The sequence below is a fragment of the Mobula hypostoma genome, chromosome 18 (assembly GCF_963921235.1).
Source record: "Mobula hypostoma chromosome 18, sMobHyp1.1, whole genome shotgun sequence".
In the NCBI taxonomy this organism is placed as follows: Eukaryota; Metazoa; Chordata; class Chondrichthyes; order Myliobatiformes; family Myliobatidae; genus Mobula; species Mobula hypostoma.
In genome coordinates, this window is record NC_086114.1 from 5,743,089 (window position 1) to 5,770,502 (window position 27,414).

A 27,414-nucleotide genomic window follows, 5' to 3' on the forward strand; every position below is an offset into this window, starting at 1 on the left:
CAAGACTGGCTGGTTAGATATTTGCATTATTGAGCAGATGTACAGGTATACTGAATAAAGTATAATTTTAAGGTGATTGGAGGAAAGTATAAGGGGATGTCAGAGGTAGATTTCTTTACAGAGAGCATGGGTACTTGGAACGCCCTGCCAGAGGTGGTGGTAGAGGCAGATACATTCAGGACATTTAAGAGACTCTTAGATAGGAACAGGGATGATAGAAAAATGGAGGGGCTGTGTGTGAGGGAAGGTTCAGATTGACCCTAGAGTAGGGTAAAAGATTAGCACAACAGAATGGGCTGAAGAGCCGTACTGTGCTGTGCTACTCCATGTTCAAGCCTGGTATCCACTAACACGATACACACTGCTCAGCAGAATGAAGAGGTTTAATTTGACTATTTAGTGCTGTTCATTGACGCCAGGTTCTTTTGAAGGGCATTCTATTCTGATCACCAGCACCATTCTTCAACTGCGCTGCATTCCAGCTCTACACGTTCCCAGACCCCACATCCACCGGCATCTCCATCTCTATCCAACCCTCTTGCCAGTGGTATCATCACCCCTGGCAACAGCCGTCCAAGCCGACTGTCAGAATCAGGTTTATTATCACTGAAATACAGTCAACGGAGACTTTATTAGGTACAGCTGTACACCTGCTCGTTAATGTAGCCATTAAGTAGATAGGCTACAGCAGCAGACACGAGAAGATCTGAAAATGCTGGAAATTCGAGCAACACACATAAAATGCTGGAGGAGCTCAGCAGGATAAGAATTATAAGCAGTATTTCAGAAGCATTGCTTGAAAGGTAAGTGATATCAGCTTGAGAGGCCTTATTAGTATTGATTGTACTGGTCCTCGCTATTCATCAAATCATAGATTATATACAGAAGCTGCATGTGCAGACAGCAGACAGACAGTCTGAAAGCTTAAACCAATGTTTCCTGTTTCATACCCATAACAGTCTGAACTCTAATCACCTTAATGCATTGCAGTTACGCAGAGGTATCAGAACAACACTTGAGAACATCATTGTTCCTGACGTTTCCTGCACAAAATAAGGATGAAATAAGCCAGTGTGTGAATTATTTCCTATTCCCACCCATCGTTATCCACACTGCCTAGGGTTTCCAATTCCCCACCTATCATTGTCCTCACTGTCTGGAGTTTCCCACTCTCCACCCATCGTTATCCTCAATGCCTGGGGTTTCCAATTCCCCACCCATCATTATCCTCACTACCAAGGGTTTTCCACTCTGTTATCCTCACCGCCTGGGGTTTCCCATTCCCACCCATCATTTTCCTCACTGCCTGGGGTTTCCCATTCCCACCCATCATTATCCTCACAGCCGGAGGTTTCCCATTCCCTACCCATTCCATTATCCTCACGGCCTGGGGTTTCCAATTCCCTACCCATTGTTACCCTCACTGCCGGGGGTTTCCCATTCCATTATCCCCACTGCCTGGGGGGTCAAATTCCCACCCATCATTATCCTCAGGGCCTGGGTTTTCTCCTGAATGGTGCAAAGTGAGAGAATGCAGATGGTGGAATCCAAAGCAAAAAGAATCAGAAATTGCTGGAGGAACTCGGCAGATGTGGCAGCAATTGTGAAGCGAAATGGACAGTCATTCTATCATGGCTGATTTATTTTCCTCTCAACCTCATTCTCTTGCCTTCTCCCCGTAACCTTTGATGCCCTGACTAATCAAGAACCTATCAACCTTTACTTTAAATAAACCCAAGATACCACAGCCATCTGTTGCAATGAATTTCACAGATATGCCACACACTGTCTAAAAAAATTCCTCCTCATCTCTGAGGTTGAGATGGAAAATAAATCAGCCATGATTACATTGTGGAGCAGAATTGATGGGATGAATGGTCTAGTTCTGCTCCTTATGTCTTATGGTCTGGCATCTTGTGAGGTGTTCCAGATTCCAGGACCTACAGTCTCCTGCAAATCCAGGAAGTGTTGCAGCCATTTTGTAATCTTCACCCAGCTCGTTGTTCATTAACTGTAAGGAGCTGGCATGGTATAATAGTAATAACCAATCCTACAAGCACACAGCCTGAGGTCATATTTAACAAGTACCTGTGATGATCTTCTGTTCCCCCTTCTCCCACCACCCGATTTTCATAGAAAGCGAATGACCAAATTAAAATAGCAATGCTGGGGATAAAAGACTGACAGAGAATCTCCAATGAATGCATACATTCACTAATGAATATTAACGTAATTGTTTCTGGACATACAGTGTGAATTATTGAAAGCATCCTGAGTGAACCAGTTAAAATTCTTCAGGAGGTGTTGAATGAACAGTCGATGGCTTGGCCCTAGTTATTATTGATCCTTATCTGGATAAATATTTGGCCAAACATGCCGAACAAGACATGAGAGGAAGACAGAGACAGGGATTGAATCCTCTGTCATCAGCTGTTGAAAGTCTACTGGCTTCCACCTCTATTGGTGTGGTACAGCCCAAGACTGCTAAGGGGCAATTCTAAAGCAATTCATGTGTAAGGACTGGTGAGACTTGGAACTCATTCACACAGGGAATGGAGACGCATATTGCAGACTTACTTATTATGGCACAGAAGCCATAAAGTTCAAAGTTCAGAGTAAATTCATTATCAAAGTGTGTATATGTCACCCTGAGATTCATTTCTTTATGGGTATTCATAGTAGAACAGAGAAATGCAAGAGAATTGATGAAAAACTCTCCATAAAAAACTGACAAATACCCCATATGCAAAAGACAAAACTGTGCAAATACAAAAAAGGATTTAAAAAAAGTAATAACAATAATAAAAAAATAAGAAATAAATATTGATAAAATAAGATGTTGAGTTCTTGAAAATGAGTCCATTAGTTGTGGAATCAGTTCAGTTTTGAGGTGAGTGAAGTGATCCACATTGGTTCAGGAGCCTGCTGGTCGTAGGGTAATAACTGCTCCTGAACTCTGTAGCTTCTTCCCAATGGCAGCAGTGAAAAGAGAACATGGCCTGGATGGTGAGAATCCTTGTCGATGGATGCTGTTTTCTTGTGGCAATGCTCCTTGTAGATGCACACAGTGGTGGAGAGAGGGCTTTACCAGTGGTGGACAGGGCTGTATCCACTACCACTTTCTGTAGGCTTTTCCATTCATGGGCATGTGTCATTGGCTGGAACACCCATAGTGGCAACCTCAGCAGTCCCATTCTCCTCCTTTGGTTTTCCCTGTATCCCATCCACTTATTCTCCCTCCATCATGCCCGTCCACTTCCCTCTGGTTCTTTTTTGCCATTCAGTAACATTAGTACTGATTAAAAGCAACCACTTACCATAATTTAGAATCTAAATCTGAATGTTTATCCCAGCGATATGCTGGGATAAACATTCAGATTTAGATTCTAAATTATTTATCACACATTAAATTAAGGCATCCGTTGGTCTTGCGAGACCATGGATCTGAGCCTGGAAGGTCTTCACTCTCCAGGGCGCAGGCCTGGGCAAGGTTGTATGGAACACCAGCAGTTGCCCATGCTGCAAGTCTCCTCTCTCCACGACACCGATGTTGCCTAAGGGAAGGGCAAGGGCCGATACAGCTTGGCACCAGTGTCGTCGCAGGGCACTGTGTGGTTAAGTGCCTTGCTCAAGGACACAAGACACTGCCTCGGCTGGTGCTCGAACTCACGACCTTCAGGTCACTAGCCCAACTAGCCTTAACCACTCGGCCACTATCACACATACATCAAAACAAACAGTGAAATGCGAAGCCTGCTTGATCAAGCAACACATCAAGGATGTTCTGGGGGCAGCCTGCAAGTGCTGCCATATGTTTCAGTGCCAACCTAACGTGCCCACAACATCCAGAAGAACAATATAACCAGAAACAACAACAGAACAAAACAGACAACCACAGCAAAACAAACCCCTCTGCTCACTGACACAGGCAGGCCTGCAAGCCCGGGACAGGCCGCCTCCAGGCCTCCAGTCCTTAGCCTTTGAATCTCACACTTGTAAACATTGGGCCTCCTACTTCCAGTCTCCGGCCTGAACTCACCAACTTGAGCTCCAGGCCCGACTATACCAAGAAAACACAGAAAGGTGCAGTACAGGACGATGTTGTGAAAAACTCATTAAGCTAATGATACTGAACATGGTCTATATCCCTCCATTCTTTGCACATTCATGTGTCTACTGAAGAGCCTCTTAACTACTGTACCTCTGTTCTGTCTGCCTCCACCCCAGACAGTCCGTCCCAGGAACCTGTCACTCTCCGTGTAAAAAAAAACTTCCTCACACATCTCCTTTAAGCTTTGCCGTCCCATCATAAATAATGCCCTCTAGTATTAGAATCTGCCTCCACCACTACTTCTGGCAGCATCTACCAGGCACCCATAGCTCTACGTTTAAAAAAAACTTGTCCACCCCCTAATCCTTTGAGCATACTGTCCTCTCACCTTAATTCAGGTCCTGTAGTATTCAACATTTGGACCCAGCCTATAAAGGTGATATAATGCCAAGTCAGTAATGTGTGTGACGGGGAGGGGAGTTTCCAAGTAGTCACATTCCCTCAGATCTGCTTTGGTTGTCCAAGACACAAGTCTTGGGACTTGAGAAGAACTTACGATGCAGTTTTTCTTTAATAGTACACACTGCATCCTTACTGTAATGATAGTGAAATTACTGAATGTTTAAGATGTTTAAAATGCACTGTCGAAATAGAGTGTAAAATTGTTATTTTAATTGTAGTTTAACTCTTCCCATTCTGTGTGTCCTCCAAGAGAACCACAACCTTGTTGTCAGGTTTGGAGGCTTGTGTGTCTCAATGATCCAGATAGCTATGCTGGCTGGAGTCAGGTCTTATGCTTTGATTCTTGGTAGGGTCACCCATGCCAAACAGGTCAAAGGGTAGAGGCCAGGCTAAGAGTTGTTCACTGGTCCTCCAGGTTCAGGGGTTTAGCTCAGGGCTAACAACCCTGACTGGTCAAACAAAATTGTTATGGAAACAGCAATGATGAATCCTTCTGCATCTCAGTGCGAAGGTATTCCTGAGTCTCTACCTGGGATTTACATGACTGACAGTAGTGAAAACCGAGGAAGCTACTGGCACAATGAAGGAAACCCTGAACACTGCCAGAGATTGAGGACCTTCACTGCTGGTCTAAACACCAGCGGCATAACAGGCAGTGAGTAAGTATTCCTGTGTGTATTTCTATGTAATATGAAACGAGACTTGGAAAAGCAAATCTGCAGAGAGATAGCAGACAACTGCAGGAAACATAAAGTTGTGGTGGTAGGGGATTTTAATTTTCCATATATTGATTGGGACTCAAATACTGTTAGGGGTCTAGATGGTTTAGAGTTTGTAAAATGTGTTCAGGGAAGTTTTCTAAATCAGTATATAGAGGGACCAACTAGAGGGGATGCAATATTGGATCTCCTGTCAGGAAACGAATTAGGGCAAGTGACGGAAGTCTGTGTAGGGGAGCACTTTGGTTCCAGTGATCATAACGCCATTAGTTTCAACTTGATCATGGACAAGGATAGATCTGGTCCTAGGGTTGAGGTTCTGAACTGGAAGAAGGCCAAATTTGAAGAAATGAGAAAGGATCTAAAAAGCGTGGATTGGGACAGGTTGTTCTCTGGCAAAGATGTGATTGGTAGGTGGGAAGCCTTCAAAGGGGAAATGTTGAGAGTGCAGAGTTTGTATGTTCCTGTCAGGATTAAAGGCAAATTAAATAGGAATAAGGAACCTTGGTTCTCAAGGGATATTGCAACTCTGATAAAGAAGAAGAGGGAGTTGTATGAAATGTATAGGAAACAGGGGGTAAATCAGGTGCTTGAGGAGTATAAGAACTGCAAGAAAATACTTAAGAAAGAAATCAGGAGGGCAAAAAGAAGACATGAGGTTGCCTTGGCAGTCAAAGTGAAGGATAATCCAAAGAGCTTTTACAAGTATATTAAGAGCAAAAGGATTGTAAGGGATAAAATTGGTCCTCTTGAAGATCAGAGTGGTCGGCTTTGTGTGGAACGAAAGGAAATGGGGGAGATCTTAAATAGGTTTTTTGCGTCTGTATTTACGAAGGAAGCTGGCATGAAATCTATGGAATTGAGGGAATCAAGTAGTAAGACCATGGCAACTGTACAGATTGAAAAGGAAGAGGTGCTTGCTGTCTTGAGGAAAATTGAAGTGGATAAATCCCCGGGACCTGACAGGGTGTTCCCTTGGACCTTGAAGGAGACTAGTGTTGAAATTGCGGGGGCCCTGGCAGAAATATTTAAAATGTCGCTGTCTACGGGTGAAGTGCCAGAGGATTGGAGAGTGGCTCATGTTGTTCCGTTGTTTAAAAAAGGATCAAAAAGTAATCCGGGAAATTATAGGCCGGTGAGTTTAACGTCAGTAGTAGGTAAGTTATTGGAGGGAGTACTAAGAGACAGAATCTACAAGCATTTGGATAGACAGAGGCTTATTAGGGAGAGTCAACATGGCTTTGTGCATGGTAGGTCATGTTTGACCAATCTGTTGGAGTTTTTCGAGGAGGTTACCAGGAAAGTGGATGAAGGGAAGGCAGTGGATATTGTCTACATGGACTTCAGTAAGGCCTTTGACAAGGTCCCGCATGGGAGGTTAGTTAGGAAAATTCAGTCACTAGGTATGCATGGAGAGGTGGTAAATTGGATTAGACATTGGCTCGATGGAAGAAGCCAGAAAGTGGTGGTAGAGAATTGCTTCTCTGAGTGGAGGCCTGTGACTAGTGGTGTGCCACAGGGATCAGTGCTGGGTCCATTGTTATTTGTCATCTATATCAATGATCTGGATGATAATGTGGTAAATTGGATCAGGAAGTTTGCTGATGATACAAAGATTGGAGGTGTAGTAGACAGTGAGGAAGGTTTTCAGAGCCTGCAGAGGAACTTGGACCAGCTGGAAAAATGGGCTGAAAAATGGCAGATGGAGTTTAATACTGACAAGTGTGAGGTATTGCATGTTGGAAGGACAAACCAATGTAGAACATACAGGGTTAATGGTAAGGCACTGAGGAGTGCAGTGGAACAGAGGGATCTGGGAATACAGATACAAAATTCCCTAAAAGTGTCGTCACAGGTAGATAGGGTCGTAAAGAGAGCTTTTGGTACATTGGCCTTTATTAATCGTAGTATTGAGTATAAGAGCTGGAATGTTATGATGAGGTTGTATAAGGCATTGGTGAGGCCGAATCTCGAGTATTGTGTTCAGTTTTGGTCATCAAATTACAGGAAGGATATAAATAAGGTTGAAAGAGTGCAGAGAAGGTTTACAAGGATGTTGCCAGGACTTGAGAAACTCAGTTACAGAGAAAGGTTGAATAGGTTAGGACTTTATTAGGAAGAATGAGGGGAGATTTGATAGAGGTATATAAAATTATGATGGGTATAGATAGAGTGAATGCAAGCAGGCTTTTTCCACTGAGGTAAGGGGAGAAAAAAACCAGAGGACATGGGTTAAGGGTGAGGGGGAAAAAGTTTAAAGGGAACATTAGGGGGGACTTCTTCACACAGAGAGTGGTGGGAGTATGGAATGAGCTGCCAGACGAGGTGGTAAATGCGGGTTCTTTTTTAACATTTAAGAATAAATTGGACAGATACATGGATGGGAAGTTTATGGAGGGATATGGTCCGTGTGCAGGTCAGTGGGACTAGGCAGAAAGTGGTTCGGCACAGCCAAGAAGGGCCAAAGGGCCTGTTTCTGTGCTGTAGTTTCTATGGTTCTACTATGTAAATCAGCCATGATAATATGGTGGAGCAGACTCGATGGGTCGAATGGCCTAATTCTGCTCCTACGTCTCATGTAAACCCTGGGAAAAAGATGCCAGCTGTCTATTCCACCCATGCATTTCATGATTTTATAAACTTGTCAGATCTCCCCTCAGCCTTTGCCACTCCAGAGAAAACAGCCCAGGTTTACCTAACTTCTCCTCACAAGGTTGTGGGAAGAAATTTGAGCATACAGTGACAGGGAGAACATTGCAAACTCTGCAGAGGTAGCAGCAGAGCTCAGGGTCAAATCTGGTTCATGTTAACTGTGGGATATAGATTGTTTGGCTAAGCACACAAAGAAGAAACCTGCTAGTAGATTACTGTCCAGGGTGGAAGGTGTCTTTGACTATGTTGGATGTATTACCGAGGCAGCCAAAGGTCTACAGAGTATCCACAGAGGGGAAGCTGTGGTTAGCTATTGGGGTGTATTTCTGAAAACCATGTTGTTTCAAGAGTTAAGCCATGCTGTGTAATTACCTGGCTGTGTTATAAGACCTCCACAGTTTGGTAAAGTTTCACAAATCAGCTTGGTACTTATCAACAGTTTGTTAATAAAAATAGTTGCTAAACAACAATACATCAAGCATCAAGCATACTGTCAGTGTCAATTCAGAGCCACAATGGTGGCCATTTGTCACACACAAACAGCAATCACTTTTAAAACAAAGTTGGTAATCACACAAATATGGTGTCGTATTATGGTTACGTTATTGGACTGTTATGCAGAGGTCTGAAAAATTGACCTAGAGTTCCAATATCAGCAGGTCAGCCAATGATACTTAACTTCAATCAGGTGGCCATGAAACCATTGGACGGCTCTAAAATCTAATGTGTTTCAGAGCAGGAAATCTGCCAGCCCTTTCCCTGTGTGGCTGACATTTGATTCCTTGGTCGACAATGTGACTGACTCGTATCTGACACACAAACTGCTGGTGGAACTCAGCAGGTCAGGCGGCAGTTAAGGAGAGAAATAGACAGTTGACATCGCAGGTCAAAATTTTTCATCTGACTTGACCCAAAACCTAAACTGTCTATTTCTTTCCACAGATGCTGCCTGACCTGCCGAGTTCCTCCAGCGTTTTGTGTGCTGCTCCAGATTCCAGCATCTGCACTCTCGTATTTCAATGAGTCTTGTGTCCAGTTGAATCACAGCTTGACACGAAAACAGCATTTCCTAGAAATGCAGAAGTCTACAAAAAGTGGCGGAATCAGCCCAGTCCATCACAGGAGAAGCCCTCTCCACCACTGAATACATCTATAAGGAGTGCTGTCACACGAAAGCAGCATCAGTCATCAAGAAACCCCAAAACACAGGCCATGCTTTCTTCACTCTGCTACCATCGAGCAGAAGGCGCAGGAGTATTGGGTCCCACACCACTTTTAGGAACAGTTATTACCCTTCAACCATCAGGCTCCTAAATCAGCATGAATAACCTCATTCATCTCAGTACTGGACTGATTCCACAACCTGTGGGATTACTTTAAAACTCATGTTCTCAACATTTCTTTATTTATTGTTATTATTACTTACTTTCTCTTTTTTGTATCTGCACAGTTTGTTGTATAGTGTACATTGTAACTTCACTCATCTCAATGCTGAAGACTCCCAACCTACAGACTCATTTTTGAGGGCTCTACAACTCAATGTTACTAATTTACTGTTTTTTAAAAATGTAAAATTTGTACATTTTGTCCTCATTGGTTGTTTGTATAGTTTTCATAAATTCTATTATATTTCTCCATTTTCCTGTAAATACCAGCAAGAAAACAAATCTCAGGGTAGTATATGGTGACATATATGCACTTCGATAATAAATCTATTTTGACTTTGCCTTTGCATTCAGCTCAGAGAGTGAATTTGTTGTAAGAGCAGATGTAAAATGTTGGACAGAAACATATGGTGGGTCTTTCTTTTAATCCCTTGTAAGATTTGCGAGGATTCCTGGATACCTTTCCCCCGGAGGTTTTAAGGAAAGATCTGAACGGAAAACCAGTTGACATCTGGGCAATTGGTAAGTGGTAATTCCCTTTGAACTTTGAACTTAACTGAATTGGCCTTGTAATGAGGAATGCACTATAATAAATCACGGTCTTGTCAAAGGCACCTGCTTCCAAAACAGAAGGGAATAACATAGGCACTTAACGTTGTTCTTGCCAGTAACACAAGTGTTTTCTGAATGAATGAAATAAATGAATTACAGCCATTAAATATTTTTTTCCAAACACATCAGTAAATCCAGCAGGCCAACTGCCAGGGATGTTTGATCATCTTGTTTGCATCTTCACTGGGTTTGGGTGACATTAGTGCAGCAGGCAATGTTGCTGCCTCGGTTCCAGTGACCCGGGTTCAATCCTGAACTTGGGTGCTGTCTGGGTGGAAGTTGCATGTTCTCTCTGTGAATCTGAGGTCCTCACAGAGTCAGTTGACTTGGAAACAGCCCCTTGGCACCTGATTTCTATGCCGGCAATTATCCACACAGTTACATGAATCATTGAACTTTATGGCATGCATTCCATTTGGCCCATTGATGGCCCAAAAGTGGACTTGGATTAATCCCAACTACAAGAGATTCAAGATTCAAAAATATTCAGAGGTTCATTTATTATCAAAATATGCATGCAGTATATAATTCTGAGATTTGTCTTCTCCAGATAGCCACAAAGAATGAAAGAAAACTATGGCAGTTGTTCAAAGAAAAACATCGATATGTCCTCCCCCCGCAGAACAAAAAACAAACTTCGCAAATGGCAATATGATCATTAACCCCCCCATGTGAATGAAAGCACGCAAACGGCAACACAATCATCAACATCCCCCATGAGAAAAAATAATCGCAAAAACGGCAACGAGAGCATCAACCACCCCACGCAGAAAAACAAATTGTGCAAATGGCAAGAACATCAAGATTCAAAGTACATTTATTATCAAAATATGTATGCAGTAAACAACCCTGAAATTCATCTTCCCCACAGACAGTCAAAAAACAAAGAAGAACCATGGAACCAACCCGTTCAAAAAACCCAAAATTATTTGTCTGATCTTTACACAAGATTTATTCTTCCAGAATAAATGAACTGTGGTGATGTACAAAAAAGAAATCAGTCAATACATAAACATGAGAGATTCTACAGATGCTGGAAATCCAGAGAAACACACATAAGATGCTGGAAGAGCTCGGCAGGTCAGACAGCATCCGTTGAGAGGAATAAAGAGTAGGTGTTTCAGGCCGACACCCTTCTGCAGGACTGGAACGGAGAGGGGTGGAAACCAGAATAAGAAGGTGGGGGGAGTGAAGGAGTACAAGCTGGCGGGTGACGGGTGAAGCCAGGTGACGGGGAGGGTGGGTGGATGGGGGAGGGGGGGAATGTAGTGAGAAACTGGAAGGTGATAGGAGGAAGATGTAAAGGGCTGAAGAAGAAGGAATCTGATAGGAGTGGACCATGGGAGAAAGGGGGGAGGGGGCACCAGAGTATAGCCAGGCGAGCAGAAGATCAGGGGTAAGAGGGGAGCCAGAATGGCGAATGGGAAAGGAGAGAAAGGGTTAGAGGAGAAATTACCATAAACTAGAAATATCAATGAACATGCCATCAAATTGGAAGTTACACAAATGGAATATGAGATGTTGCTCCTCCAAAGTGAGAGTAGCTTCATTGTGGCAGTGGAGGAGGCCATGGACCGATATGTCAGAAAGGGAACTAAAATGGAATTAAAATGTTTGGCCACCGGGAAGTCCTGCTTGTTGCAGACGGACCAAAGGTGCGTGGATTAATCCCAGTTCCCAACTCATGGTATGACACTTAAAGAGTTTCTCTCTAAATTAGATTTTTAGATTATGAGGACACTCAGTCCTTGTTTATTGTCATTTAGAAATGCATGCATTAAAAAATGATACAACGTTCCTCCAGAATGATATCACAAGAAAACACAGGACAAACCAAGACTAAAACTGACAAAACCACATAATTATAACATATAGTTACAACAGTGCAAAGCAATACCATAATTTGATAAAGAGCAGACCATGGGCACGGTAAAAAAAAGTCTCAAAGTCCCGATAGACTCATCATCGCACGCAGACAGCAGAAGGGAGAAACTCTCCCTGCCATGAACCTCCAAGCGCCACAAACTTGCCGATGCAGCACCATCGGAAGCACCCAACCGCAGTGGGCTCTGAGTTCGTCCGAAAACTTCGAGCCTCCAACCAGCCCCTCCGACACAGCCTCTCCGAGCACCATCCTCTGCCGAGCGCCTCGACCCCGCCCCAGCCGCCGAGCGGCAAGCAAAGCCGAGGACTCGGGGCCTTCCCCTCCAGAGATTCTGGACCACACAGTAGCAACAGCAGCGAAGCAGACATTTCAGAAGTTTCACCAGATGTTCCTCCGTGCTCTCACGTCTGTCTCCATCAAATCAGGATTGTGCACGGTGCCCTACTTGACAAATAACAGACATCACCACCGGAGTGGCTGCTGCGAGTTGCGTTGCACCGCCATCATGACAAATTACGACAATCTTTTCAAAATATTCCATCATCGGCGACCCCCAACATTCAGGCCATGGTCTCTTCTCGCTGCTGCCATCAGGAAAAAGATACAGGAGCCTCAAGACCCACAGCACCAGATTCAAGAGCAGTTATTACCCTTAACCATCAGGTTCCTGAAGCAAAGGGGATAACTTCACTCATTGAAATGTTCCCACAATCTATGGATTTTTTTTCAAGGACTCTTCATCTCATGTTTTTGATATTTACTGGTTATTTATTATCATTATTTCTTTTTCTCTTTTTGTATTTGCGCAGTTTGTTGTCTTTTGCATATTGGTTGCTTGTCCATCCTGTTGAGGGCAGTCTTTCATTGATTCTATTGTTCTAGTATGAATGCCTGCAAGAAAATGAATCTCAGGGTTGTAAATGGTGACATATATGTGCTTTGATAATAAATTTATTTTGAACTTTGAAATGTGGGTTTTGTTTTCAGAAGCAAATTGCCTGTCTACAGTTATCCTCAGATTTTCTGCAGAGTAAGAGGCGATTGTGTCCGCATACTAACATTTACCAGTAAAAGGTGAGCCAATTGCAAATGGCCAACTTGGTGTCTCCATTTTTGGGATGTACTTTCTTCAAAACAGCAAGCCCGTCACTCATACCTCCTATCTGAAACATTCTTTGGAAGACATGAGTTTTTGCTGAGTTCTCATTAACCCCAAATAGATAATACTTTACGTTAAAAATACCTCCTACAAAGCACAATCACCAGGACATAAGGATCTGAAAGAGAAGCAAGACCTGCCATTATTTTGGGAACTATTCTCTTCCCCCACCTAATCCAATGTTGCCAACTACCCGGCGCTCTAAACCTCTTCTGATCGCCACCTCTGCCACCACATTGTTAAAGTGGATCACACTGATCTTCAGCTGATACAGCCCAGCCTGTCCATGGCAACCACGATGCCCATCTATGTATCCCATTTGGCCACATTATATGCACTTATGTAGCCATACAGTGCAGAATAGTCCCTTCCGGCCCTATGAGCCAAGCAGACCCCAGCAACTCCACAGCCCTGAACAACCCTAACCCAATCACGTGACAATTTACAGTGACCAATTAACCTACTCACTATGCCTTTGGACTGTGGGAGGAAACTGGAGCACCCGGAGGAAACCCCCACATTCCACGGGGAGGACGTACAGAGACTCCTTACAGAATGTCTCAGGAATTGAACTCCGAACTCCAGAACAGCCCAAGCTGCAATAACATCACACTAACTGCTTCACTATCGTGTAACTTGATCGATACCCCTCTAAATGTTTTCTGTCCACGTACCCGTCCAGCTGTCTTTTACATGAGGTTATTGTAGCTGCCCCAGCCCTTCTCTGACAGCAGGTTCCATATACACACCATCCTCTGCATGAAGCAGTTATCCCTCAGGTCCTTCCTAAATCTTTCCTCACTCACTCGAAATCTGTCCACCCCACCTCCCCAACAGTTTTGGTCTCCCCTAACCTAAGGAAATGACCGCTACTGTCTAACTTATCTAAACCTCTCATAACTTCAAATCGTTGTATAAGCTCGCCCCTTATTCTCCAACGCTATGATGGAAGGAAGAAAATTGCCTTTTAAACTCACGAGAGAGCGTAGGCCATCAACTTTTTGCTGTTGATGTTTCTGTAGCGAGCAATTGCTTTTTTACGAGGTCAAGTTGCTAGCTCGACGCTCAACCCGGCACAGATGGAAAGCATGCCTGGGGAGCCGGCTGGGTTCAAACTCGGGAGCCTTCGCTCCGAAGTCCGGCTTTGATGCCACTACACCACCAGCCAGCTTCAATGCTCTGATGGTTCTCTAGGAAATGAGCAGACTCCTTACAGAACAGCACCCGTGTAAGGGTGAGCTCATCACAGACTCCCATGTTTGCACTTTGCCACACAGAAACTCGAGATGAGCTGGATGTTATGTACAGGTAGATCCACTCCTTGCCTGGACTCACGACAGAGGCAAAGTCTGCCTGAGAGACCAGATGGTATGCTCCTTACCATAGGCCCATTCACTGAATAGAGTCAGTGACCTTGATTGAAAAGCTAAATATTATTTTACTTGAATCCAATTCTTTTAATTAATTTGTAAAACTTGAAATTATTTAATTATATTTATATTTTTAATTATTTACATCCACTTGAAAAACGCTTTAAATCTAACAGAGTCTGGAAGAAGATGGCGCCAGTGAACAATGCTACCAAGGGTCACATCTCAAGCTGGTTCACTAAGCTACTTCTTTCACTTCTTTTACATTTTCTTTTTCTTTCAAATGTGGTTCTGCTACTGTTCAGTACCTGTGATCTACATTTTGGTGGTGTGTTTTTGGGCCGACTGAGCGATCTGGCGCTTTGCTGTCTCCAAGAGGGTTCCATGAAACTTGAGGCCCTGAGCTGTAGGGAGAGGTTAGTCACATTGGCCCTGAGCTGTAGGGAGGGGTTGGTCACGTTGGCCCTGAGCTGTATGGAGAGGTTGGTCACATTGACCCTGAGCTGTAGGGAGAGGTTGGTCACATTGACCCTGAGCTGTAGGGAGAGGTTGGTCACGTTGGCCCGGGGTTATAGGGAGGGGTTGGTCACATTGGCTCTGAGCTATAGGAAGAGGTTGGTCACATTGGCTCTGAGCTGTAGGGAGAGGTTGGTCACATTGGCTCTGAGCTGTAGGGAGAGGTTGGTCACATTGACCCTGAGCTGTAGGGAGAGGTTGGTCACGTTGGCCCTGAGCTGTAGGGAGAGGTTGGTCACATTGGTCCTGAGCTGTAGGGAGAGGTTGGTCACATTGGTCCTGAGCTTGGTCACATTGGTCCTGAGCTATAGGAAGAGGTTGGTCACATTGGCTCTGAGCTGTAGGGAGAGGTTGGTCACATTGGCTCTGAGCTGTAGGGAGAGGTTGGTCACGTTGGCCCTGAGCTATAGGGAGAGGTTGGTCACATTGACCCTGAGCTGTAGGGAGAGGTTGGTCACATTGACTCTGAGCTGTAGGGAGAGGTTGGTCACGTTGGCCCTGAGCTGTAGGGAGAGGTTGGTCACGTTGGCCCTGAGCTGTAGGGAGAGGTTGGTCACATTGGTCCTGAGCTGTAGGGAGAGGTTGGTCACATTGGTCCTGAGCTGTAGGGAGAGGTTGGTCACATTGGTCCTGAGCTTGGTCACATTGGTCCTGAGCTATAGGAAGAGGTTGGTCACATTGGCTCTGAGCTGTAGGGAGAGGTTGGTCACATTGGCTCTGAGCTGTAGGGAGAGGTTGGTCACGTTGGCCCTGAGCTATAGGGAGAGGTTGGTCACATTGACCCTGAGCTGTAGGGAGAGGTTGGTCACGTTGGCCCTGAGCTGTAGGGAGAGGTTGGTCACATTGGCTCTGAGCTGTAGGGAGAGGTTGGTCACATTGACCCTGAGCTGTAGGGAGAGGTTGGTCACGTTGGCCCTGAGCTGTAGGGAGAGGTTGGTCACATTGGTCCTGAGCTGTAGGGAGAGGTTGGTCACATTGGTCCTGAGCTGTAGGGAGAGGTTGGTCACATTGGTCCTGAGCTTGGTCACATTGGTCCTGAGCTATATGGAGAGGTTGGTCATGTTGGTCCTGAGCTATATGGAGAGGTTGGTCACATTGGATCTGAGCTATAGGGAGAGGTTAGTCTCGTGGGCCCTCAGCTGTAGGGAGAGGTTGGTCACATTGGATCTTTATTCTTTGGAGCATGGGAGAATGAGAGATCCTTCTGGAACAAAAATCAACCTTCCTTATACATGACTCCAGGCACACTTAACCCATAACTGAGTTCAGTTCTGATCAAATGTGTTCAGGTCTGATCACATTATTATAGCAAGGATGTGGCAGCTTTAGAGAGGGTGCAGAGGAGATTTACCAGGACAGCATGTCTTATAAGGATAGGTTGAGTGAGCTAGGGCTTTTCTCTCTCTGAAGCAAAGGAGGCTGAGAGGTGACTTCAAAGAGATGTACAAGATGAAAAGAGGCATAGTTCAAATGGACAGCCAGAGACTTTTTCTAAGGGCAGAAATGGCTAATGTCAGGGGGCATAATTTTAAGGTGATTGAAGTATAGGAGTATTTTTTTTTTACGAAGAGTGGCGGATGCATGGAATGCCCTGTCAGGGGTGGTAGATACAATAGGGACATTTAGAAAACTCTTAGTTAGGCACATGGATAAAAGAAAAATGGAGGGCTATGTGGGAGAGAAGGGTCAGAATCATCTTAGAGTAAGTTAAAAGGGTGGCACAACATCATGGGCTGAAGGGTCCTGCTCTGTGCTGTGCTCTTCCACGTTCTGTGTCTCCTGAGTTCAAGGAGAATAATAAATGCAGGCATCACAAGTGACACCCACATCTCTGGAATAAATAAGCCAAAAATGTCTCAGAAATCCTAACCAAACTGTGACCCAGTCTGTTTACAAGTATCTAAAAAAATCTTTCTACAAACAGGCAATATCTAAAATTTCTATTGGATGGTATAGAGTGTGAAAAATATTCAAATTAATTAGACAACCACCATCCATTGAGTACACATAAGCACAAGAGATTCTGCAGATGCTGGAAATCCAGAGCAACACACACAAAATGCCGGAGGAACTCAGCGGGTCAGGTAGCAACTATGGAAATGACGCAAACACGAGGAAATCTGCTGATGCTGGAATCTCAAGCAACACACTTAAAAGTTGCTGGTGAAAGCAGCAGGCCAGGCAGCATCTCTAGGAAAGGCGACTATACCTCTTCCTAGAGATGCTGCCTGGCCTGCTGCGTTCACCAGCAACTTTTAAGTGTGTAACTATGGAAATGAGTTGACTTTTCAGCCTAGACCCTTTTTCAGAACTGGAAAGGAAGGGGGGAGACGCCAGAATGAAAAGGTGAGGGGAGGGGAAGGAGGATAGCTGGAAGGTGATACGTGAAGCCAGGTGGGTGGGACAGGTATGAGGCTGGGAAAGGAATCTGATAGGGGAGGAGAGTGGACAATGGGAGAAAGGGAAGGAGGGGGGACACCAGGGGAGGTTTTAGGTCAGTGAGGAGAGTAGGTAAGAGGCTGGAGTAGGGAATAGAAGAAGAGGGATGGGGGAGGGAAAAAATTTCCAGAGGAACAAATCAATATTCATGCCATCAGATTGGAGGCTACTTAGACAGAATATAAGGTGTTGCTTCTCCATTCTGAGAGTGGCCTCATCAAGGCAAAAGAGGCCATGGACCAACATATCAGAACAGGAATAGGGATAGGATTTAAAATGGTTGGCCACTGGGAATTCCGCTTCAGGTGTGATGGAGCAGAGATCTTTGACTAAACAGTTCCCCAATTTACACTGGGTCTCACTAGTGTTGAGGAGGCCACACAGGGAAAACCAGATACAACAGACGACCCAAACAGATTCACAGTTGGAGTGTTGCCTCACCGGGAAGGACTGAATGGAGGTGAGGAAGGTGGTGAACTAGCAGGTGTAGTATTTCTGTCACTTGCAGGGAAATGTGCCAGGCAGGAGATTAGTGGGGAGGTATGTGAATGGACAAGGGATTCATGGAGGGAGCGATCACTGCGGGAAGTGGACAGTAGGGGGAGGTAAAAAAGTGATCGCTGGAAGCATCACATTGGAGATGGCGGAAGTTGCAGACAGTGATGTGTTGGATGCAGAGGCTCGTGGAGTAGTAGGTAGGAACAAGAGGAACTCTATCTCTGTTATGCTAATGGGAAGATGGGGTGAGAGAGGAAGCTGGCAGAGAGAGGGGCTTGGCAGGGAGAGGCCTGGCGGTGAGGGGGGACTAGCAGTGAGGGGGGACTGGAGGAAGGGGGGGACTGGAGGGGGGGGCTGGAGGAGAAAGTGGTTGTAGGAGAGAAGGGGTTATAGGAGAGAAGGGGTTGAGGGAGGGAGGGGCTTGGAGAAGAGGTGGTGGAAGAAAGAGGGGACTGGCAGAGGAAAGGTCTGGTGGAGGAGAGAGGGGGTGGATGAACGAGGGAGTGAGATGGTGCAGGAGAGGCCTCACTGAGAAGGTTTATGCCTTGCCTGCTTGGAGAGCAGGTGCGCTGGAGCACAGGCATATCTAGCTGTGGAATGGGGTGGGCTACCATGTGAATTGGAGTACATTGGGGCGGGGGGGGGATCTGTGGAGGGTGATTATGGGTGTGTACATGAGTTCAAAGAGAACATACCTTCCCTGCCTTGTGTAGTTTTCTGGGGTCCATTTTGTATTTAGGAGTGTGGGAGCATTGGCAGTCTGGGTTAAGTTAAAAGGGAACACGTGGCCTTATTCTCAATGCCCTAATTTTATACATCCAATCAGTATTGTTTTTAGGCTTCATTTAGATCATTTGGGGATTATGTTTCTATTCAGCACTATATCTTGAACTGTATATACATAAAATTAATCTTTGACAGACAATGAAAAGTTTTGGGAAAAAATATCAGGTACCTGAGCACTTTACAAGTGTTCGGGACATAAGAAAGAAATAGGAACAGAAGTAGACTATCTGGGCGCGTCGCCCATTGCGAATGACATGGACAATGCAAAGACCTTCCCGAGGAAGCTGTTTAATACTTTCCGATTCTTTGGCTCTTGGTCCTGGCAAAGGTTCTGACATCAGACATCAAGAGAGACATTCAAACTGTAAAGGAGTTTCCACATTCCGTTGCCAACCCCAACCAAGTCATTAATCAAGATCTTGGCAGCAAGGCTCGCAGCTGACAAATTTCGAGTCCAAGTTCCAGGAATCTGCTGCTTCAATCCTAGAACCTTGTCTAGATGAGGAAGAACACTACAGCGTCAACAATCAAACCAAAGAATAACCCAGGACCCAAACACGGGAGTTTCTGTTTTTGATGTTCCTCACAGTCACAGGTATGGGATCACCGGGTGGGACATTTTAACGGCTATGATCTGATGACAATAGCTCCTTCATGACACAGTTTTGGCTCAGCGAGCTAAAGGTTTTCTCTTTGGAGCAGAGGAAGATGAGAGGTGACTTGATAGAGCTGTACAAGATAATAAGAGACATAGATAAAGTGGACAGCCAGAGATATTTTTCCCTGGGCAGAAATGGCTAATATGAGGGGCATAATCTTAAGGTGATTGAAGGAATGTATTGGGGGATGTCAGATGTAGGTTTTTTTTTTACACAGAGATTAGTGGTTCCCTGGAATTCTCTGCCAGTGATACTGGTACAAGCAGACACATTAGGAACCTGTAAGAAACTCTTAGATAAGACACATGAATGATAGAAAAACGGAGGGGTATGTCGGAGGAACACACATCAAAGTTGCTGGTGAACGCAGCAGGCCAGGCAGCATCTCTAGGAAGAGGTACAGTCGACGTTTCAGGCCGAGACCCTTTGTCAGGACTAACTGAAAGAAGAGCTAGTAAGAGATTTGAAAGTGGGAGGGGGAGGGGGAGATCCAAAATGATAGGAGAAGACAGGAGGGGGAGGGATGGAGCCAGGAGCTGGACAGGTGATTGGCAAAGGGGATATGAGAGGATCATGGGACAGGAGGCCTAGGGAGAAAGAAAAGGGGGGGGCGAACCCAGAGGATGGGCAAGGGGTATAGTCAGAGGGACAGAGGGAGAAAAAGGAGAGTGAGAGAAAGAATGTGTGTATAAAAATAAATAACGGATGGGGTACGAGGAGGAGGTGGGGCATTAGCGGAAGTTAGAGAAGTCAATGTTCATGCCATCAGGTTGGAGGCTACCCAGACGGAATATAAGGTGTTGTACCTCCATGTATGTCAGAGGAATGGGTTACAAGGTCAGCACAATATCGTGGACTGAAGGGCCTGTACTATGCTGGCCTGTTCTATGTCCCATTAATGGAAAATTGAAGTCTATACTTTTGATTCAGCCTCTCAAACTGCAAACCACGTGGGAAACCACTGATTAGTTCATATTTTTAATGTATTCATTTACGTAAGTGGATCCCACTGATAATGAAATCATTGATTCCCTAGACAAATAACAACATAATTTTGTTTCCATGGTAGCACAGTGATTACTATGACGCTATTACAGCTCGGGATGTCAGAGTTCAGAGTTCAATTGCGATGTCATCTGAAAGGAATTTGTATGTTCCTCTCCAGGAACATACAGGTTTCTGTCGGGTGCTCTGGTTTCCTCCCACAGTCTAAAGACATACTGGGTAGTTTCATTGGTCACTGTAAATTATCCCATGATTAGGTTGGGGTTTAAATTGGGGTTTTCAGCAGTTGCTGGGCGGTAGAGCTTGTAGGGCCTATGCTGTGCTGTATTGCAAAAAAGTAAATGAATAATATTCTAATTAATGGAAAAATTGAAATCTGCACTTTTGATTCAGCGTCTCAAGTTGCAAACCACTGATAGGTTGATATTTTTAAATGGCATCAGTTTATTCCCTAGACCTAACTGACCTCTTAGGCCATTTTGGTGAATCTGGAGTCACACATAGACTGGACAAGGCAAGGTAAGCACAAACCACCTCCCCTGAAGCACAGCAAGTCAGATAGTTCTTTAAACAATCCAGTAACTTTATGGTTATAGAACATAGAACACTACAGCAGAGTACAGGCCCTTCAGCCGGTGATGTTTGTTTACTTCGAGATACAGCACAGTAAACAGGCCCTTCCAGCCACAGATGCCCACATCGCCCAATCACACCCAGTGTGACCAATTAACCTACTGATCCATACATCATTGGAATGTGGGAGGAAACCGGAACACCCAGAAGAAACCCATGTGGTCATGGGGAGAACGTACAAACTCCTTACAGACAGTGGTGGGAATTGAACCCAAGTCACTGATCTGTAATAGCATTACACAAATCACTACGCAACCATGCATCCCCAACTATATCACCTGATATTCTCAGCCAATCACTTAACCAGGCCTGAGCCTACCTTGCTTTCGAGATCAGATGAGATCATATATTTTCAGGCTAGTATTTATTCTAGATTTATTTAATTTATGTACAGAGGATTCTGGTTAATTGGGCTATTGGTTATTTGGGACAACTCTCTAAGAACAAAAACTAATTGGGATAATAACTGGGATTTCTTTTGTTTATTTGGGACACTATGCTGCTTAATAGGGACAGGACATTGTTGCCTAATACTTTGTAACTGGCGTCAGATGTGCGCACTTATGTGATGTGAGACTTGACACTGTGCTCAGAGCGAACAGTTTTTAAATAGCACCAGTTGTGCTAGCTTGTGTGCAAAAAACAGTGATTTTTCTCACTGATAGTTGGCAAGAAATAAGCAGTAAAACAATTCTGAACTGTTTTGCTCACTGTGGTTTCAAGCCTTCAGGCTTGGAGATGCCAGAATGGCCGGAAGTGGAAATGAAACGATTTTGCTACTTCAACAAGTTAAGATCTATGAAGAATTTGAAGGTATCGACAATCGTCTTGAATGTTAGAATGAAAATGAAGATTTGGAAGATGCAATCAAGGCAGTTCATTATCTACACCAGGTGCCTGTGCTGATTTTGTTCATTGACAGTCAATCAAAAGAACACGGCAGGTTTAGAGTATTGGACTAGTACTGACAGTGTTCTAATTTGTTCTGTATTTCATTTAAGTACATAATCATTTACTCAGTTAAATGGTAGTTTGTTATACCTTTTTAATATTTCCATGAAACCTCAGCTAATTGGGGTAGCCACATAATTGCCAAAAGGTACTGGTCCCAATGTGTCCCAGTTAACCAGAATCCACTGTAATTCACTTCCCTGTTGGAAGGTGACAAACTTGCATGTCTGGATGTTAGACTGCCAACTTTCACACCGTGCCACTGGATCCCTGTGGTGATGGGGGGGGGGTCATTCTTTAGGGGAGTTTATCATTTAGCGGATACGATAGGGTCTTATAAGAGACTCCTAGACAGGTACTTGGAGCTCATAAAAATAGAGGGCTACGGGTAACCCTAGGTAATTTCTAAGGTAAGGACATGTTCGGCACAGCTTTGTGGGCTGAAGGGCCTGTATTGTGCTGTAGGTTTTCTATGTTTCTATTCTTCCTTGAAGCCGTTCCACAACCAGTAAAACTGAAAGTCTCCTGGGCATATTGCCTGATGCAGCAAGTGACTTCCAAAGTGTTATTGCCACCAAATACACTCAGTGGTCACTTTATTCAGCACCTCCCTTACCTAATAAATAAGTGTATGTTTGTGGTCTTCTGCTGCTGTAGCCCACCCACTTCAGCGTTCAACATGTTGTGCATTCAGAGATGCTTTTCTGCACACCACTGTTGTAACATGTGGTTATTTGAGTTACTGTCACCTTCCTCTCAGCTTTAACTAGTCTGGCTATTCTCCTCTGACCTCTCATTGACAGTGTTTTCATCCACAGAACTGCCGCAAATTGGATGTTTTTTTGTTTTTCGCACCATTCTCTGTAAACTCTAGAGAGTGTTGTGCGTGAAAATCCCAGGAGATCAGCAGTTTCTGAGATACTCAAACAACAATCATTCCACTGTGAAAGTCACTGAGGTCACATCTGTTGTTTGGTCGGAATAACAACTGAACCTCTTGACCATGACTGCATGCTTTTACGCATTGAGTTGCTGCCACAGGGTTGGCTGATTAAATTTTGTATTATCAATGTCTAATAAAGCGGACACTGAGTCACTCTGAGTGTCTAATACCCAAACAAGGTGTGTCAATGTCCCAAAACAAGATGTCAAATAATCAGTTACAGATCGTCCTCGGAATACAGCAGGGTTCCATTGCTGAGAACTGTTTGCAATCCGGACAGCCTGCAAGTCCGGAAGGGGGCTGTGAACCAGGCTCCCAAGCAACCGACAAACCCATCTTGCTGATCTTCCAAGTGCTTGTTCATATGTATGGACTGGACATAAATCTGGCACGCGTCACCTCGAATCCGTTTCCATTAACGCTGACTGAGTGGTGAACAGGATAACTACCTCACCTTTCTAAAACCAGTGTCGTTTCCATCGGCTGATGACAGAGCAACAATGCAGCTCTCCCACAGTACTGCACTAATGTATTAAACACTCTGCAGTCTTTTATTTACAAAAAAAAAATTATACATTGAACCCACTACAGTACTATTGTACACTCAGAGTACAAAGAAAACCCAGACAAATCATGGCTAAATTAACACATTCCCATCCTCATTGAAGATGCCATTTACTCCGCACACAGTCTTGAAACACATCTATGTTATCCATGGACACCACATGTTCTGTTTCCACACTTACCCGGGCACGGACGTAACCCCTGAATATTGCAAGGTAGTTAACCCGGGAGGGACCCTTCACTGTCCACCTCCAGGACTCATGCACAGCTATCTTAGCTAGCCCCAGGAGTAGTTTAATTAGGACATCCTCCTCCCTACTAATGCATTAAAGACTAAATGCGGTAAAGGTGCAGCGCTGGGGCTTCAACCCTATGAATCGTTGAGGACCACAAATCAAAAAAACTTATAATTAATATGTCTGAGATTCCACCGTACACTGTAAAAATGACAACCTGGCCATGAAAAGTACACACACATGCACACAGGATCTAGAAATGTCAGCCAAAATATTGCAAAATTAAAATACCTTGACTTGCATGTTACCGTATAAACATATATGTGAATCCTTTCACAATGTTATCAAAACCAGTTAACCATAATATATTCACAATCCAATATTCCACTTCCTACACAATGAAGTGTAATAAATGAAGACGTATCAAGACACTGGACATACAAATCCTTTGTACAACTGTGACAATATCTCCCACCGCTCCTACTCTGAGAATTTGGCACATTACGCCTAAGCAACATGCACACACTTCCAACGATAAATTGTGCAGACATATGATCCTGAGGCTGAGTATAGGAGGCATTCAGACCAAGGTCAATAGAGATTACCACCTCTGTGGGGGTTCCAGGAAATTCACCATAAATCGACAAGAATGGTTCTGAGATGACAAATTATTGCCTCACAGCCCCACTCCTTTGCTCCCATGTCACCAATTCCATGCCCTTTGTGGTTTCCGGGCACCCTGGGCCAAGTCTCCCTCAGTGGCTCTCCAATATTAGCCAAGCAACACGGCATTCCTGAAAAGACCTACCGATATTGGGATGCTTCAAGAGGCGACAGATCCTGGCTTCACGTTCCAGCTTCTGGTGGTCTGTGGGTTGAAAAAACAAACAAAAAGATTGTAATAAAAGCAGGGGGTAATGACCACAATTATAACCCATCACTTTACTACAGACACACGATAGTACAGGCATTACAGCTGCATTCAAGTAATCTTAATCGTTGAAGTTCAACAGTGAAAATAGATAATGGCAGCTTCAGGGTTATCATGCTAATTGTCCTAGTGGGAAATATTTGCAGAAACATTGCTTTCAAAGCCAAACCAATGATAGGTCATCGTCCACCAGTTCAAATGTTGCCCAAACATTAAATTTGCTGCACTTGAGCTGGCTTCAAAGTGTAGAGAGGACAACGGTGCAGCGATTATCGTAATGGATTAGTGATCCAGAGGTTGCGAGTTCAAATCCAGGTGGTGAAATTGAATTCATTAAATATGATCCAGAAAAAAAAATGAGCATTAACACTGCATGACAGTCACATAAAACCCAAATGGTTTACTTCAGGAAGGCAACTAGTCACCTCTAACCTACAGACAATCCAATCTTGCACAAGACTGGCATTTCATTGCTTCAGCAAGGCAACTAGTTACCTCTAACCAACAGATAATCCAATCTCGCACAAGATTGATGTTTCATTGCTTCTCGAAATGAAGGCTGGCATTTATTGACCATTCCCTTTCATTGAGCTGCATACTTCAGAGGACAATTAAGAACCAAGTTCACTGTTAAAATGTCCTCTAAAATTGCTGATTCACACATTCAGTTCAAGAGCATTGACAGATGGGTGTTAAATGCCAAAAAAAACTATAATTCCCAATCTTCTTTACTTAAGTTCGAGTTTATTGTCATTCAAGCATCCACATGCATACGGCTAAATGAAACATCGTTCCTCTGGGGTCACACACAGCACATGTATTAACAATCTAACACACACACTCACAAAATAAAATAAATTACAGTAGTCTCTTCTTAAACTTCAATAGTTTAGAAGTTCAAAGTAAAATTTATTAAAGGAACCGATAGGGTGTGAAAGGAAAGAATTGGCAGAAATATAGAAAGAAAATCAAAGTCAAAGTTCAAAGTAAATTTATTATCAAAGTAAATATATGCCACCATATACCAGCCTGAGATTCATTTTTTTTAAAACAGGCGTTTTCAGGAAAACACAATAGAATTTACAAAAAAAGCTATACCTAAATAAAGACTGACAGGCTGGTGAATCTGTAGAATTTGTTGCCTCAGACAGCCATGGTGGGCTAGACATTGGGTACATTTAAGGCAGAGATTAATAGGTTCTTGGTTGGCCAGGGGCTAAAGGTTAAGGGGAGAAAGCAGGAGAATGGAGTAGAGAAGAAAAAATATTAGCCATGATTGAATGATGGGCCGATTGGCCTAACTCTGGTCCTCTACATTATGGTCTGAAGAAAGTACAAAGAGCCCATTTATAGTGTGTCACTCTCAGCTATTAGTATTAGATCATTATTGTCACATGTACCAAAATACAGTGAAAAGACTTCATGTTACATGCCATCCAGACAGATCATGCCAAACATAACCACATTGAGGCAGTAAAGAATGCAGCATATAGTGAAATAAGAGACTGTAGATTCTGGAATCCAAGCCAACACACAAGATGCTGGAGGAACTCAGTAAGTCAGGAAATGGACAGTCAACATTTCAGGTCGAGGGTCTTCATCTGGATGGGATGGAGATGAGGATGAGTATGAGGAGAGAAAGAAGAAGTTGAAGTTTATAGATATATAGTAGGGTCTTAATTTGAAACGTTGATTGCACAATATAGAACATAAAACATTTCAGCACAGTATAGGCCCTTCAGCCCATGATGTTGTGCTGATCTTTTAACCTACTCCAAGATCAAGTTAACCATTCCCACCTACTTCCATTTCCATTTTTCTATTATCCATGTGTCTATCTAAATGCCCTAAATATACCTGTTCTACCACCATCTCTGGCTGCATGTTCCACGCACCCACCGCTCTCTCTGCATAAACAAAACCTACCTCTGACATCCTTTCTATACTTTCCTCCAATCACCTTAAAATGATGGCCCCACCTATTAGCCATTTCTGCCCTGGGAAGAAGTATCTGGCCGTCCATTCGACCTGTGCCTTTTAACATCCTATAACATCTGTAACCAGTTGCCTCTCATCCTCCTTCACTCCGAAAAGAAAAGTCCTGGCTTGCTCAGCCTTTCCTCATTAAGTCATGCTCTCTGGTCCAGGCAGCATCCTGATAGATCTCCTCTGCACCCCCTCTAAAACTTCCACATCCCTCCTATGATAAGGCAACCAGACTGAACATAAGATTCCATGTGTGGTCTGCAGTTAGAGAGCAAGTTATGGAATTACAGAGAAAGTGCAATGCAGGGAGACATATATTGTTCCAAGATCCACACTACAGGCTTTCCAGTTAGTTGCAGAACAGACAGGGCCACCTGACCAACTTGCTTTATTTCAGCGGCCCACATGTATATTTAATATTTCAGTAATCTTGTGTGTGTATATTGGCTGATTTAGCATTCTTGTTCATTTATGTAATACCTTATGGGTTATATGTAAAAATACATTAATTACATACATCATCACACTACCACATTACACATGTATGCCACAAAATTAGACTCACAGTTTGGACTCCTGTGCCTTCCCTTGAATTAGTTTAACATTTTGAAGTTATAAAACTTAACAGGCCCCATCTCAGAAGCTTGACTCTGCCAACTTTTGAGGAAGTTGGACTACAAGAAGGCTGGTCAAAGGCCAGTGGAAGGATCTATGTCCTACCTTGTGAACTCACTTTCAAGGACTCTACAACTCATGTTATTTATTATGATAATTATTGCTTTTTGATTTATTATTATTATATTTTTTCTTTTTTGTATTTGCAGGTTTGTTTTTTTGCACTCTGGTTGTTTCACAAACAAGAGAAAATCTGCGGGTGGGGAAATCCAAGCAAAACACACACAAAATGCTGGAGGAACTCAGCAGGCCAGGCAGCATCTGTGGAAAAGAGAACTGTTGACGTTTCAGGCTGAG

The 27,414-nt window shown here is 43.9% G+C and overlaps 1 protein-coding gene and 1 long non-coding RNA gene across 4 annotated transcripts in view; one reads left to right on the forward strand and one right to left on the reverse strand.

Annotated features, from left to right (window-relative positions):
* The window catches only part of camk2g2 (calcium/calmodulin-dependent protein kinase (CaM kinase) II gamma 2), a 492,136-nt gene that overhangs the window by 268,674 nt on the left and 196,048 nt on the right, over positions 1-27,414 (reverse strand). For all 3 annotated transcript variants that reach the window (XM_063070378.1, XM_063070379.1, XM_063070380.1), the window contains exon 3: positions 24,334-24,393. In XM_063070378.1, the coding sequence (XP_062926448.1) occupies positions 24,334-24,393 (60 nt within the window). The remainder of the gene's footprint in view (positions 1-24,333; positions 24,394-27,414) is intronic.
* On the forward strand, positions 496-11,221 carry LOC134358142 (uncharacterized). The gene is made up of 3 exons (XR_010020811.1): positions 496-803; positions 9,708-9,791; positions 10,432-11,221. It is a non-coding gene; the product is annotated as an uncharacterized LOC134358142 (long non-coding RNA).